This window comes from Oncorhynchus nerka, linkage group LG12 (assembly GCF_034236695.1).
Source record: "Oncorhynchus nerka isolate Pitt River linkage group LG12, Oner_Uvic_2.0, whole genome shotgun sequence".
Lineage (NCBI taxonomy): Eukaryota > Metazoa > Chordata > Actinopteri > Salmoniformes > Salmonidae > Oncorhynchus > Oncorhynchus nerka.
In genome coordinates this window covers 536224-552055 of record NC_088407.1, presented here as the reverse complement: position 1 = coordinate 552055, position 15832 = coordinate 536224, and the positions used below count along the sequence as shown (strand labels likewise).

Below are 15832 nucleotides of genomic sequence, written 5' to 3'. Positions count from 1 at the left end.
AGACTGATTAGTAATGTAGTAGTACACAGGTCAGACTGATTAGTAATGTAGTAGTACACAGGTCAGACTGATTAGTAATGTAGTAATACACAGGTCAGACTGATTAGTAATGTAGTAGTACAGATGTCAGACTGATTAGTAATGTAGTAGTACACAGGTCAGACTGATTAGTAATGTAGTAGTACACAGGTCAGACTGATTAGTAATGTAGTAGTAGTACACAGGTCAGACTGATTAGTAATGTAGTAGTACACAGGTCAGACTGATTAGTAATGTAGTAGTACACAGGTCAGACTGATTAGTAATGCAGTAGTAGTACACAGGGCAGACTGATTAGTAATGCAGTAGTAGTACACAGGTCAGACTGATTAGTAATACACAGGTCAGACTGATTAGTAATGTAGTAGTACACAGGTCAGACTGATTACTAATGTAGTAGTACACAGGTCAGACTGATTAGTAATGTAGTAGTACACAGGTCAGACTGATTAGTAATGTAGTAGTAGTAGTACACAGGTCAGACTGATTAGTAATCTAGTAGTACACAGGTCAGGCTGATTAGTAATGTAGTAATACACAGGTCAGACTGATTAGTAATGTAGTAGTACACAGGTCAGACTGGTTAGTAATGTAGTAGTACAGATGTCAGACTGATTAGTAATGTAGTAATACACAGGTCAGACTGATTAGTAATGTAGTAGTACAGATGTCAGACTGATTAGTAATGTAGTAGTACACAGGTCAGACTGATTAGTAATGTAGTAGTACAGATGTCAGACTGATTAGTAATGTAGTAGTACACAGGTCAGACTGATTAGTAATGTAGTAGTACAGATGTCAGACTGATTAGTAATGTAGTAGTACACAGGTCAGACTGATTAGTAATGTAGTAGTACACAGGTCAGACTGATTAGTAATGTAGTAGTACACAGGTCAGACTGATTAGTAATGTAGTAGTACAGATGTCAGACTGATTAGTAATGTAGTAGTACACAGGTCAGACTGATTAGTAATGTAGTAGTACACAGGTCAGACTGATTAGTAATGTAGTAGTACACAGGTCAGACTGATTAGTAATGTAGTAGTACAGATGTCAGACTGATTAGTAATGTAGTAATACACAGGTCAGACTGATTAGTAATGTAGTAGTACACAGGTCAGACTGATTAGTAATGTAGTAATACACAGGTCAGACTGATTAGTAATGTAGTAGTACAGATGTCAGACTGATTAGTAATGTAGTAGTACACAGGTCAGACTGATTAGTAATGTAGTAGTACAGATGTCAGACTGATTAGTAATGTAGTAGTACACAGGCCAGACTGATTAGTAATGCAGTAGTAGTACACAGGTCAGACTGATTAGTAATGTAGTAGTACACAGGTCAGACTGATTAGTAATGTAGTAGTACACAGGTCAGACTGATTAGTAATGTAGTAGTAGTACACAGGTCAGACTGATTAGTAATGTAGTAGTACACAGGTCAGACTGATTAGTAATGTAGTAGTACACAGGTCAGACTGATTAGTAATGCAGTAGTAGTACACAGGGCAGACTGATTAGTAATGCAGTAGTAGTACACAGGTCAGACTGATTAGTAATACACAGGTCAGACTGATTAGTAATGTAGTAGTACACAGGTCAGACTGATTAGTAATGTAGTAGTACACAGGTCAGACTGATTAGTAATGTAGTAGTACACAGGTCAGACTGATTAGTAATGTAGTAGTAGTACACAGGTCAGACTGATTAGTAATCTAGTAGTACCCAGGTCAGGCTGATTAGTAATGTAGTAATACACAGGTCAGACTGATTAGTAATGTAGAAGTACACAGGTCAGACTGATTAGTAATGTAGTAGTACAGATGTCAGACTGATTAGTAATGTAGTAATACACAGGTCAGACTGATTAGTAATGTAGTAGTACAGATGTCAGACTGATTAGTAATGTAGTAGTACACAGGTCAGACTGATTAGTAATGCAGTAGTAGTACACAGGTCAGACTGATTAGTAATGTAGTAGTACACAGGTCAGACTGATTAGTAATGTAGTAGTAGTACACAGGTCAGACTGATTAGTAATGTAGTAGTACACAGGTCAGACTGATTAGTAATGCAGTAGTAGTACACAGGTCAGACTGATTAGTAATGTAGTAGTACACAGGTCAGACTGATTAGTAATGTAGTAGTACACAGGTCAGACTGATTAGTAATGTAGTAGTAGTACACAGGTCAGACTGATTAGTAATGTAGTAGTACACAGGTCAGGCTGATCAGTAATGTAGTAGTACAGATGTCAGACTGATTAGTAATGTAGTAATACACAGGTCAGACTGATTAGTAATGTAGTAGTACAGATGTCAGACTGATTAGTAGTCTAGTAGTACACAGGTCAGACTGATTAGTAATGTAGTAATACACAGGTCAGACTGATTAGTAATGTAGTAATACACAGGCCAGACTGATTAGTAATGTAGTAGTACACAGGTCAGACTGATTAGTAATGTAGTAATACACAGGTCAGACTGATTAGTAATGTAGTAGTACACAGGTCAGACTGATTAATGTAGTAATACACAGGTCAGACTGATTAGTAATGTAGTAATACACAGGTCAGACTGCTTAGTAATGTAGTAGTACAGATGTCAGACTGATTAGTAATGCAGTAGTACACATGTCAGACTGATTAGTAATGTAGTAGTACAGATGGCAGACTGATTAGTAATGTAGTAGTACACAGGTCAGACTGATTAGTAATGTAGTAGTACACAGGTCAGACTGATTAATGTAGTAATACACAGGTCAGACTGATTAGTAATGTAGTAATACACAGGTCAGACTGCTTAGTAATGTAGTAGTACAGATGTCAGACTGATTAGTAATGCAGTAGTACACATGTCAGACTGATTAGTAATGTAGTAGTACAGATGGCAGACTGATTAGTAATGTAGTAGTACACAGGTCAGACTGATTAGTAATGTAGTAGTACACAGGTCAGACTGTTTTTAGAGGAACAGAACCCGGTAGTAAGGTTGTAGTAGTGTTGTAGTAACAATGTAGTTGTAACATGTCTCAAAGGGCAGTCTGTAGTAAGGTTGTAGTAAGGTTGTAGTTGTAACATGTCTGTAGTAAGGTTGTAGTAACGTTGTAGTTGTAACATGTCTCAAAGGGCAGTCTGTAGTAAGGTTGTAGTAAGGTTGTAGTTGTAACATGTCTGTAGTAAGGTTGTAGTAACGTTGTAGTTGTAACATGTCTCAAATGGCAGTCTAGTAATGTTGTAGTAAGGTTATAGTAACCTTGTAGTTGTAACAGGTCTCAAAGGGCAGTCAGTAGTAAGGTTGTATTAAGGTTGTAGTTGTAACATGGTTGTAGTAGGGTTGTAGTTGTAACATGTCTCAAAGGGCAGTCAGTAGTAAGGTTGTATTAAGGTTGTAGTTGTAACATGGTTGTAGTAGAGGTTCTAGTTGTAACATGTTTCAAATGGCAGTCTGTTGTAAGGTTGTAGTAGTGTTGTAGTAAGGGTGTAGTTGTAACATGTCTGTACTAAGGTTGTAGTAGTGTTGTAGTAAGGGTGTAGTTGTAACATGTCTGTAGTAATGTTGTAGTAACGTTGTTGTTGTAACATGTCTCAAAGGGCAGTCTGTAGTAAGGTTGTAGTAGTGTTGTAGTTGTAACATGTCTCAAAGGGCAGTCTGTAGTAAGGTTGTAGTTGTAACATGTCTGTAGTAAGGTTGTAGTAGTGTTGTAGTAACATTGTAGTTGTAACATGTCTCAAAGGGCAGTCTGTAGTAAGGTTGTAGTTGTAACATGTCTGTAGTAAGGTTGTAGTAGTGTTGTAGTAACATTGTAGTTGTAACATGTCTCAAAGGGCAGTCTGTAGTAAGGTTGTAGTAAGGTTGTAGTTGTAACATGTCTGTAGTAAGGTTGTAGTAGTGTTGTAGTAAAGTTGTAGTTGTAACATGTCTCAAAGGGCAGTCTGTAGTAAGGTTGTAGTTGTAACATGTCTGTAGTAAGGTTGTAGTAGTGTTGTAGTAACGTTGTAACATGTCTCAAAGGGCAGTCTGTAGTAAGGTTGTAGTTGTAACATGTCTGTAGTAAGGTTGTAGTAGTGTTGTAGTAAAGTTGTAGTTGTAACATGTCTCAAAGGGCAGTCTGTAGTAAGGTTGTAGTTGTAACATGTCTGTAGTAAGGTTGTAGTAGTGTTGTAGTAACGTTGTAACATGTCTCAAAGGGCAGTCTGTAGTAAGGTTGTAGTTGTAACATGTCTGTAGTAAGGTTGTAGTAGTGTTGTAGTAACGTTGTAGTTGTAACATGTCTCAAAGGGCAGTCGATAAATGGGCTGGACGATAAATCCATATCAATAATTATCGAGGTAATTACTTCCCTCAATAACCAAATATAAATGTTTAGATTCATTTTTCGATAATGTCGATATAGAATAATTAGGTCCAGCAGTCCATTTCACCTCTGACGCAGTAGGAAGGTGCAGAGAAATGACAAGAGGCAGAGATATACGCCCACTAAAAACCACTGAGCACCTCGAGTGATGGAGTAGCCACTATTAACCACTAAATGAGTGATGGAGTAGCCACTATTAACCACTAAATGAGTGATGGAGTAGCCACGAGTAGCCACTATTAACCACTAAATGAGTGATGGAGTAGCCACTATTAACCACTAAATGAGTGATGGAGTAGCCACTATTAACCACTAAATGAGTGATGGAGTAGCCACTATTAACCACTAAATGAGTGATGGAGTAGTCACTATTAACCACTAAATGAGTGATGGAGTAGCCACTATTAACCACTAAATGAGTGATGGAGTAGCCACTATTAACCACTAAATGAGTGATGGAGTAGCCACGAGTAGCCACTATTAACCACTAAATGAGTGATGGAGTAGCCACTATTAACCACTAAATGAGTGATGGAGTAGCCACTATTAACCACTAAATGAGTGATGGAGTAGCCACTATTAACCACTAAATGAGTGATGGAGTAGTCACTATTAACCACTAAATGAGTGATGGAGTAGCCACTATTAACCACTAAATGAGTGATGGAGTAGCCACTATTAACCACTAAATGAGTGATGGAGTAGCCACTATTAACCACTAAATGAGTGATGGAGTAGCCTCTATTAACCACTAAATGAGTGATGGAGTAGCCACTATTAACCACTAAATGAGTGATGGAGTAGTCACTATTAACCACTAAATGGGTGATGGAGTAGCCACTATTAACCACTAAATGAGTGATGGAGTAGCCACTATTAACCACTAAATGAGTAACATCTCTCTGTATCAGAGGGCAGTCTGTAGTAACAGTGTAGTTGTAACATCTCTCTATCAGAGGGCAGTCTGTAGTAACAGTGTAGTTGTAACATCTCTCTATCAGAGGACAGTCTGTAGTAACAGTGTAGTTGTAACATCTCTCTATCAGAGGACAGTCTGTAGTAACAGTGTAGTTGTAACATCTCTCTATCAGAGGGCAGTCTGTAGTAACAGTGTAGTTGTAACATCTCTCTATCAGAGGACAGTCTGTAGTAACAGTGTAGTTGTAACATCTCTCTATCAGAGGGCAGTCTGTAGTAACAGTGTAGTTGTAACATCTCTCTATCAGAGGACAGTCTGTAGTAACAGTGTAGTTGTAACATCTCTCTATCAGAGGGCAGTCTGTAGTAACAGTGTAGTTGTAACATCTCTCTATCAGAGGACAGTCTGTAGTAACAGTGTAGTTGTAACATCTCTCTATCAGAGGACAGTCTGTAGTAACAGTCTGTAGTAACAGTGTAGTTGTAACATCTCTCTATCAGAGGACAGTCTGTAGTAACAGTGTAGTTGTAACATCTCTCTATCAGAGGGCAGTCTGTAGTAACAGTGTAGTTGTAACATCTCTCTATCAGAGGACAGTCTGTAGTAACATCTCTCTATCAGAGGGCAGTCTGTAGTAACAGTGTAGTTGTAACATCTCTGTATCAGAGGGCAGTCTGTAGTAACAGTGTAGTTGTAACATCTCTCTATCAGAGGACAGTCTGTAGTAACAGTGTAGTTGTAACATCTCTCTATCAGAGGGCAGTCTGTAGTAACAGTGTAGTTGTAACATCTCTCTGTATCAGAGGGCAGTCTGTAGTAACAGTGTAGTTGTAACATCTCTCTATCTGAGGGCAGTCTGTAGTAACAGTGTAGTTGTAACATTTCTCTATCAGAGGGCAGTCTGTAGTAACAGTGTAGTTGTAACATCTCTCTATCAGAGGGCAGTCTGTAGTAACAGTGTAGTTGTAACATCTCTCTGTCAGAGGGCAGTCTGTAGTAACAGTGTAGTTGTAACATCTCTCTATCAGAGGACAGTCTGTAGTAACATCTCTCTATCAGAGGGCAGTCTGTAGTAACAGTGTAGTTGTAACATCTCTCTATCAGAGGACAGTCTGTAGTAACAGTGTAGTTGTAACATCTCTCTGTCAGAGGACAGTCTGTAGTAACAGTGTAGTTGTAACATCTCTCTATCAGAGGACAGTCTGTAGTAACAGTGTAGTTGTAACATCTCTCTATCAGAGGGCAGTCTGTAGTAACAGTGTGGTTGTAACATCTCTCTATCAGAGGACAGTCTGTAGTAACAGTGTAGTTGTAACATCTCTCTATCAGAGGGCAGTCTGTAGTAACAGTGTAGTTGTAACATCTCTCTATCAGAGGGCAGTCTGTAGTAACAGTGTAGTTGTAACATCTCTCTATCAGAGGACAGTCTGTAGTAACAGTGTAGTTGTAACATCTCTCTATCAGAGGACAGTCTGTAGTAACAGTGTAGTTGTAACATCTCTCTATCAGAGGGCAGTCTGTAGTAACAGTGTAGTTGTAACATCTCTCTATCAGAGGACAGTCTGTAGTAACATCTCTCTATCAGAGGGCAGTCTGTAGTAACAGTGTAGTTGTAACATCTCTGTATCAGAGGGCAGTCTGTAGTAACAGTGTAGTTGTAACATCTCTCTATCAGAGGACAGTCTGTAGTAACAGTGTAGTTGTAACATCTCTCTATCAGAGGGCAGTCTGTAGTAACAGTGTAGTTGTAACATCTCTCTGTATCAGAGGGCAGTCTGTAGTAACAGTGTAGTTGTAACATCTCTCTATCAGAGGGCAGTCTGTAGTAACAGTGTAGTTGTAACATTTCTCTATCAGAGGGCAGTCTGTAGTAACAGTGTAGTTGTAACATCTCTCTATCAGAGGGCAGTCTGTAGTAACAGTGTAGTTGTAACATCTCTCTGTCAGAGGGCAGTCTGTAGTAACAGTGTAGTTGTAACATCTCTCTGTCAGAGGGCAGTCTGTAGTAACAGTGTAGTTGTAACATCTCTCTGTCAGAGGGCAGTCTGTAGTAACAGTGTAGTTGTAACATCTCTCTGTCAGAGGGCAGTCTGTAGTAACAGTGTAGTTGTAACATCTCTCTGTCAGAGGGCAGTCTGTAGTAACAGTGTAGTTGTAACATCTCTCTGTCAGAGGGCAGTCTGTAGTAACAGTGTAGTTGTAACATTTCTCTATCAGAGGGCAGTCTGTAGTAACAGTGTAGTTGTAACATCTCTCTATCAGAGGGCAGTCTGTAGTAACAGTGTAGTTGTAACATCTCTCTATCAGAGGGCAGTCTGTAGTAACAGTGTAGTTGTGACATCTCTCTATCAGAGGGCAGTCTGTAGTAACAGTGTAGTTGTAACATCTCTCTATCAGAGGGCAGTCTGTAGTAACAGTGTAGTTGTAACATCTCTCTATCAGAGGGCAGTCTGTAGTAACAGTGTAGTTGTAACATCTCTCTATCAGAGGACAGTCTGTAGTAACAGTGTAGTTGTAACATCTCTCTGTCAGAGGGCAGTCTGTAGTAACAGTGTAGTTGTGACATCTCTCTATCAGAGGGCAGTCTGTAGTAACAGTGTAGTTGTAACATCTCTCTATCAGAGGGCAGTCTGTAGTAACAGTGTAGTTGTAACATCTCTCTGTCAGAGGGCAGTCTGTAGTAACAGTGTAGTTGTAACATCTCTCTATCAGAGGACAGTCTGTAGTAACATCTCTCTATCAGAGGGCAGTCTGTAGTAACAGTGTAGTTGTAACATCTCTCTATCAGAGGACAGTCTGTAGTAACAGTGTAGTTGTAACATCTCTCTATCAGAGGACAGTCTGTAGTAACAGTGTAGTTGTAACATCTCTCTATCAGAGGGCAGTCTGTAGTAACAGTGTAGTTGTAACATCTCTCTATCAGAGGACAGTCTGTAGTAACAGTGTAGTTGTAACATCTCTCTGTCAGAGGGCAGTCTGTAGTAACAGTGTAGTTGTAACATCTCTCTGTCAGAGGGCAGTCTGTAGTAACAGTGTAGTTGTGACATCTCTGTATCAGAGGGCAGTCTGTAGTAACAGTGTAGTTGTAACATCTCTCTGTCAGAGGGCAGTCTGTAGTAACAGTGTAGTTGTAACATCTCTCTGTCAGAGGGCAGTCTGTAGTAACAGTGTAGTTGTAACATCTCTCTATCAGAGGACAGTCTGTAGTAACAGTGTAGTTGTAACATCTCTCTATCAGAGGGCAGTCTGTAGTAACAGTGTAGTTGTAACATCTCTCTATCAGAGGACAGTCTGTAGTAACATCTCTCTATCAGAGGGCAGTCTGTAGTAACAGTGTAGTTGTAACATCTCTGTATCAGAGGGCAGTCTGTAGTAACAGTGTAGTTGTAACATCTCTCTATCAGAGGACAGTCTGTAGTAACAGTGTAGTTGTAACATCTCTCTATCAGAGGGCAGTCTGTAGTAACAGTGTAGTTGTAACATCTCTCTGTATCAGAGGGCAGTCTGTAGTAACAGTGTAGTTGTAACATCTCTCTATCAGAGGGCAGTCTGTAGTAACAGTGTAGTTGTAACATTTCTCTATCAGAGGGCAGTCTGTAGTAACAGTGTAGTTGTAACATCTCTCTATCAGAGGGCAGTCTGTAGTAACAGTGTAGTTGTAACATCTCTCTGTCAGAGGGCAGTCTGTAGTAACAGTGTAGTTGTAACATCTCTCTGTCAGAGGGCAGTCTGTAGTAACAGTGTAGTTGTAACATCTCTCTGTCAGAGGGCAGTCTGTAGTAACAGTGTAGTTGTAACATCTCTCTGTCAGAGGGCAGTCTGTAGTAACAGTGTAGTTGTAACATCTCTCTGTCAGAGGGCAGTCTGTAGTAACAGTGTAGTTGTAACATCTCTCTGTCAGAGGGCAGTCTGTAGTAACAGTGTAGTTGTAACATTTCTCTATCAGAGGGCAGTCTGTAGTAACAGTGTAGTTGTAACATCTCTCTATCAGAGGGCAGTCTGTAGTAACAGTGTAGTTGTAACATCTCTCTATCAGAGGGCAGTCTGTAGTAACAGTGTAGTTGTGACATCTCTCTATCAGAGGGCAGTCTGTAGTAACAGTGTAGTTGTAACATCTCTCTATCAGAGGGCAGTCTGTAGTAACAGTGTAGTTGTAACATCTCTCTATCAGAGGGCAGTCTGTAGTAACAGTGTAGTTGTAACATCTCTCTATCAGAGGACAGTCTGTAGTAACAGTGTAGTTGTAACATCTCTCTGTCAGAGGGCAGTCTGTAGTAACAGTGTAGTTGTGACATCTCTCTATCAGAGGGCAGTCTGTAGTAACAGTGTAGTTGTAACATCTCTCTATCAGAGGGCAGTCTGTAGTAACAGTGTAGTTGTAACATCTCTCTGTCAGAGGGCAGTCTGTAGTAACAGTGTAGTTGTAACATCTCTCTATCAGAGGACAGTCTGTAGTAACATCTCTCTATCAGAGGGCAGTCTGTAGTAACAGTGTAGTTGTAACATCTCTCTATCAGAGGACAGTCTGTAGTAACAGTGTAGTTGTAACATCTCTCTATCAGAGGACAGTCTGTAGTAACAGTGTAGTTGTAACATCTCTCTATCAGAGGGCAGTCTGTAGTAACAGTGTAGTTGTAACATTTCTCTATCAGAGGACAGTCTGTAGTAACAGTGTAGTTGTAACATCTCTCTGTCAGAGGGCAGTCTGTAGTAACAGTGTAGTTGTAACATCTCTCTGTCAGAGGGCAGTCTGTAGTAACAGTGTAGTTGTAACATTTCTCTATCAGAGGGCAGTCTGTAGTAACAGTGTAGTTGTAACATCTCTCTATCAGAGGGCAGTCTGTAGTAACAGTGTAGTTGTAACATCTCTCTATCAGAGGGCAGTCTGTAGTAACAGTGTAGTTGTGACATCTCTCTATCAGAGGGCAGTCTGTAGTAACAGTGTAGTTGTAACATCTCTCTATCAGAGGGCAGTCTGTAGTAACAGTGTAGTTGTAACATCTCTCTATCAGAGGGCAGTCTGTAGTAACAGTGTAGTTGTAACATCTCTCTATCAGAGGACAGTCTGTAGTAACAGTGTAGTTGTAACATCTCTCTGTCAGAGGGCAGTCTGTAGTAACAGTGTAGTTGTAACATCTCTCTGTCAGAGGGCAGTCTGTAGTAACAGTGTAGTTGTGACATCTCTGTATCAGAGGGCAGTCTGTAGTAACAGTGTAGTTGTAACATCTCTCTGTCAGAGGGCAGTCTGTAGTAACAGTGTAGTTGTAACATCTCTCTGTCAGAGGGCAGTCTGTAGTAACAGTGTAGTTGTAACATCTCTCTATCAGAGGACAGTCTGTAGTAACAGTGTAGTTGTAACATCTCTCTATCAGAGGGCAGTCTGTGGGAAGCTTCCATGGAGTTCCTGGAGACCAACTATGATGAAGATGAGGATGATGAGGATGATGATGATCAGGCCTTCCTCACGGCCCCCTCCTCTCCTGTCTCGTTGTTGGGTGGGTGTCGGCTGGGCCTGTCTCGCGTTGCCATGGAGACAGTGCCCCTACAGTACTGCCCGGCGTCCAGGGAGGAACAGGCGGTTGCCGTGGAGATGCAGACAGGAGAGTTCCAGAACCTTGGGTGTTGTAGAAGTCTCGAGAACTACAGCCCTACAGTGAGCTACACCCAGACTGGACACTACACACTCACACTCAGAGGTACACACATGTACATGGTTTTGATTCATTTACATTTAAATTGCTCCCTTGCAAAATAGGTTTCTTTCCCTGGTTAAATGATTCATCCCTCACACCTTCCTAACTTCCCTCCCTCTGTCTCTCCATCCCTCCATCTCTCTGTCTCTGTCTCTGTCTCCATCCCTCCATCTCTGTCTCTGTCTCTCCATCCCTCCATCTCTCTGTCTCTGTCTCTCCATCCCTCCATCTCTCGGTCTCTCTGTCTCCATCCCTCCATCTCTCTGTCTCTCCATCCCTCCATCTCTCTGTCTCTGTCTCTCCATCCCTCCATCTCTCTGTCTCTGTCTCTCCATCCCTCCATCTCTCTGTCTCCATCCCTCCATCTCTCTGTCTCTGTCTCTCCATCCCTCCATCTCTCTGTCTCTGTCTCTCCATCCCTCCATCTCTCTGTCTCCGTCCCTCCATCTCTCTTTCTCCGTCCCTCCATCCCTCCATCTCTCTGTCTCCGTCCCTCCATCCCTCCATCTCTCTGTCTCTGTCTCTGTCTCTCCATCCCTCCATCTCTCTGTCTCTCCATCCCTCCATCTCTCTGTCTCTCCATCCCTCCATCTCTCTGTCTCTCCATCCCTCCATCTCTCTGTCTCCGTCCCTCCATCTCTCTGTCTCTGTCTCTCCATCCCTCCATCCCTCTGTCTCTGTCTCTCCATCCCTCCATCTCTCTGTCTCTGTCTCTCCATCCCTCCATCTCTCTGTCTCTCCATCCCTCCATCCCTCCATCTCTCTGTCTCTGTCTCTCCATCCCTCCATCTCTCTGTCTCTGTCTCTCCATCCCTCCATCTCTCTGTCTCCGTCCCTCCATCCCTCCATCTCTCTGTCTCTCCATCCCTCCATCTCTCTGTCTCTCCATCCCTCCATCTCTCTGTCTCTGTCTCTGTCTCTCCATCCCTCCATCTCTCTGTCTCTGTCTCTCCATCCCTCCATCTCTCTGTCTCTCTGTCTCTCCATCCCTCCATCTCTCTGTCTCTCCATCCCTCCATCTCTCTGTCTCTGTCTCTCCATCCCTCCATCTCTCTGTCTCTCCATCCCTCCATCTCTCTGTCTCTGTCTCTCCATCCCTCCATCCCTCCATCTCTCTGTCTCTCCATCCCTCCATCTCTCTGTCTCTCCATCCCTCCATCCCTCCATCTCTCTGTCTCTGTCTCTCCATCCCTCCATCTCTCTGTCTCTCCATCCCTCCATCTCTCTGTCTCTGTCTCTCCATCCCTCCATCTCTCTGTCTCTCCATCCCTCCATCTCTCTGTCTCTGTCTCTCCATCCCTCCATCCCTCCATCTCTCTGTCTCTCCATCCCTCCATCTCTCTGTCTCTGTCTCTCCATCTCTCCATCTCTCTGTCTCTCCATCCCTCCATCTCTCTGTCTCTCCATCCCTCCATCTCTCTGTCTCTGTATCTCTCCATCTCTCTGTCTCTCCATCCCTCCATCTCTCTGTCTCTCCATCCCTCCATCTCTCTGTCTCTGTCTCTCATCTCTCCATCTCTCTGTCTCTGTCTCTCCATCCCTCCATCTCTCTGTCCCCTTCTCTCCATCCCTCCATCTCTCTGTCTCTGTCTCTCCATCCCTCCATCTCTCTGTCTCTCCATCCCTCCATCTCTCTGTCTCTCTGTCTCTCCATCCCTCCATCTCTCTGTCTCTCCATCTCTCTGTCTCTGTCTCTCCATCCCTCCATCTCTCTGTCTCTCCATCCCTCCATCTCTCTGTCTCTCCATCCCTCCATCTCTCTGTCTCTCCATCCCTCCATCTCTCTGTCTCTGTCTCTCCATCCCTCCATATCTCTGTCTCTGTCTCTCATCTCTCCATCTCTCTGTCTGTCTCTCCATCCCTCCATCTCTCTGTCTCTGTCTCTCCATCCCTCCATCTCTCTGTCTCTGTCTCTCATCTCTCCATCTCTCTGTCTCTGTCTCTCATCTCTCCATCTCTGTCTCTGTCTCTCCATCCCTCCATCTCTCTCTCTCTGTCTCTCCATCCCTCCATCTCTCTGTCTCTGTCTCTCCATCCCTCCATCTCTCTGTCTCTGTCTCTCCATCCCTCCATCTCTCTGTCTCTGTCTCTCCATCTCTCTGTCTGTCTCTCCATCCCTCCATCTCTCTGTCTCTGTCTCTCCATCCCTCCATCTCTTTGTCTCTGTCTCTCCATCCCTCCATCTCTCTGTCTCTGTCTCTCCATCCCTCCATCTCTCTGTCTCTGTCTCTCCATCCCTCCATCTCTCTGTCTCTGTCTCTGTCTCCATCCCTCCATCTCTGTCTCTGTCTCCATCCCTCCATCCCTCCATCTCTGTCTCTGTCTCTCCATCCCTCCATCTCTCTGTCTCTGTCTCTCCATCCCTCCATCTCTGTCTCTGTCTCTCCATCCCTCCATCTCTCTGTCTCTGTCTCTCCATCCCTCCATCTCTGTCTCTCCATCCCTCCATCTCTGTCTCTCCATCCCTCCATCTCTGTCTCTCCATCCCTCCATCTCTGTCTCTGTCTCTCCATCCCTCCATCTCTGTCTCTGTCTCTCCATCCCTCCATCTCTCTGTCTCTCCATCCCTCCATCCCTCCATCTCTCTGTCTCTGTCTTTCCATCCCTCCATCTCTCTGTCTCTGTCTCTCCATCCCTCCATCTCTCTGTCTCCGTCCCTCCATCCCTCCATCTCTCTGTCTCTCCATCCCTCCATCTCTCTGTCTCTCCATCCCTCCATCTCTCTGTCTCTCCATCCCTCCATCTCTCTGTCTCTGTCTCTCCATCCCTCCATCTCTCTGTCTCTCTGTCTCTCCATCCCTCCATCTCTCTGTCTCTGTCTCTCCATCCCTCCATCTCTCTGTCTCTCCATCCCTCCATCTCTCTGTCTCTGTCTCTCCATCCCTCCATCTCTCTGTCTCTCCATCCCTCCATCTCTCTGTCTCTGTCTCTCCATCCCTCCATCTCTCTGTCTCTCCATCCCTCCATCTCTCTGTCTCTGTCTCTCCATCCCTCCATCCCTCCATCTCTCTGTCTCTCCATCCCTCCATCTCTCTGTCTCTCCATCCCTCCATCCCTCCATCTCTCTGTCTCTGTCTCTCCATCCCTCCATCTCTCTGTCTCTCCATCCCTCCATCTCTCTGTCTCTGTCTCTCCATCCCTCCATCTCTCTGTCTCTCCATCCCTCCATCTCTCTGTCTCTGTCTCTCCATCCCTCCATCCCTCCATCTCTCTGTCTCTCCATCCCTCCATCTCTCTGTCTCTGTCTCTCCATCTCTCCATCTCTCTGTCTCTCCATCCCTCCATCTCTCTGTCTCTCCATCCCTCCATCTCTCCATCTCTCCATCTCTCTGTCTCTCCATCCCTCCATCTCTCTGTCTCTCCATCCCTCCATCTCTCTGTCTCTGTCTCTCATCTCTCCATCTCTCTGTCTCTGTCTCTCCATCCCTCCATCTCTCTGTCTCTGTCTCTCCATCCCTCCATCTCTCTGTCTCTCCATCCCTCCATCTCTCTGTCTCTCTGTCTCTCCATCCCTCCATCTCTCTGTCTCTCCATCTCTCTGTCTCTCCATCCCTCCATCTCTCTGTCTCTGTCTCTCCATCCCTCCATCTCTCTGTCTCTCCATCCCTCCATCTCTCTGTCTCTCCATCCCTCCATCTCTCTGTCTCTCCATCCCTCCATCTCTCTGTCTCTGTCTCTCCATCCCTCCATCTCTCTGTCTCTGTCTCTCATCTCTCCATCTCTCTGTCTCTGTCTCTCATCTCTCCATCTCTCTGTCTCTGTCTCTCCATCCCTCCATCTCTCTCTCTCTGTCTCTCCATCCCTCCATCTCTCTGTCTCTGTCTCTCCATCCCTCCATCTCTCTGTCTCTGTCTCTCCATCCCTCCATCTCTCTGTCTCTGTCTCTCCATCTCTCTGTCTGTCTCTCCATCCCTCCATCTCTCTGTCTCTGTCTCTCCATCCCTCCATCTCTTTGTCTCTGTCTCTCCATCCCTCCATCTCTCTGTCTCTGTCTCTCCATCCCTCCATCTCTCTGTCTCTGTCTCTCCATCCCTCCATCTCTCTGTCTCTGTCTCTGTCTCCATCCCTCCATCTCTGTCTCTGTCTCCATCCCTCCATCCCTCCATCTCTGTCTCTGTCTCTCCATCCCTCCATCTCTCTGTCTCTGTCTCTCCATCCCTCCATCTCTGTCTCTGTCTCTCCATCCCTCCATCTCTCTGTCTCTGTCTCTCCATCCCTCCATCTCTGTCTCTCCATCCCTCCATCTCTGTCTCTCCATCCCTCCATCTCTGTCTCTGTCTCTCCATCCCTCCATCTCTGTCTCTGTCTCTCCATCCCTCCATCCCTCCATCTCTCTGTCTCTGTCTCTCCATCCCTCCATCTCTGTCTCTGTCTCTCCATACCTCCATCTCTGTCTCTGTCTCTCCATCCCTCCATCTCTGTCTCTGTCTCTCCATCCCTCCATCTCTGTCTCTGTCTCTCCATCCCTCCATCCCTCCATCTCTCTGTCTCTGTCTCTCCATCCCTCCATCTCTGTCTCTGTCTCTCCATCCCTCCATTTCTCTGTCTCTGTCTCTCCATCCCTCCATCTCTCTGTCTCTGTCTCTCCATCCCTCCATCTCTCTGTCTCTCCATCCCTCCATCTCTCTGTCTCTGTCTCTCCATCCCTCCATCTCTCTGTCTCTCCATCCCTCCATCTCTCTGTCTCTGTCTCTCCATCCCTCCATCCCTCCATCTCTCTGTCTCTCCATCCCTCCATCTCTCTGTCTCTGTCTCTCCATCTCTCCATCTCTCTGTCTCTGTCTCTCCATCCCTCCATCTCTGTCTCTCCCATCCCTCCATC

At 44.4% G+C, this 15832-nt stretch overlaps 1 protein-coding gene across 1 annotated transcript in view; it reads left to right on the top strand.

Annotated features, from left to right (window-relative positions):
- Positions 1–15832, top strand: part of si:ch73-71d17.2 (uncharacterized) — a 104193-nt gene that overhangs the window by 68179 nt on the left and 20182 nt on the right. The window contains exon 14 of the mRNA XM_065025106.1: positions 10690–11013. Within this exon, the coding sequence (XP_064881178.1) occupies positions 10690–11013 (324 nt within the window). The remainder of the gene's footprint in view (positions 1–10689; positions 11014–15832) is intronic.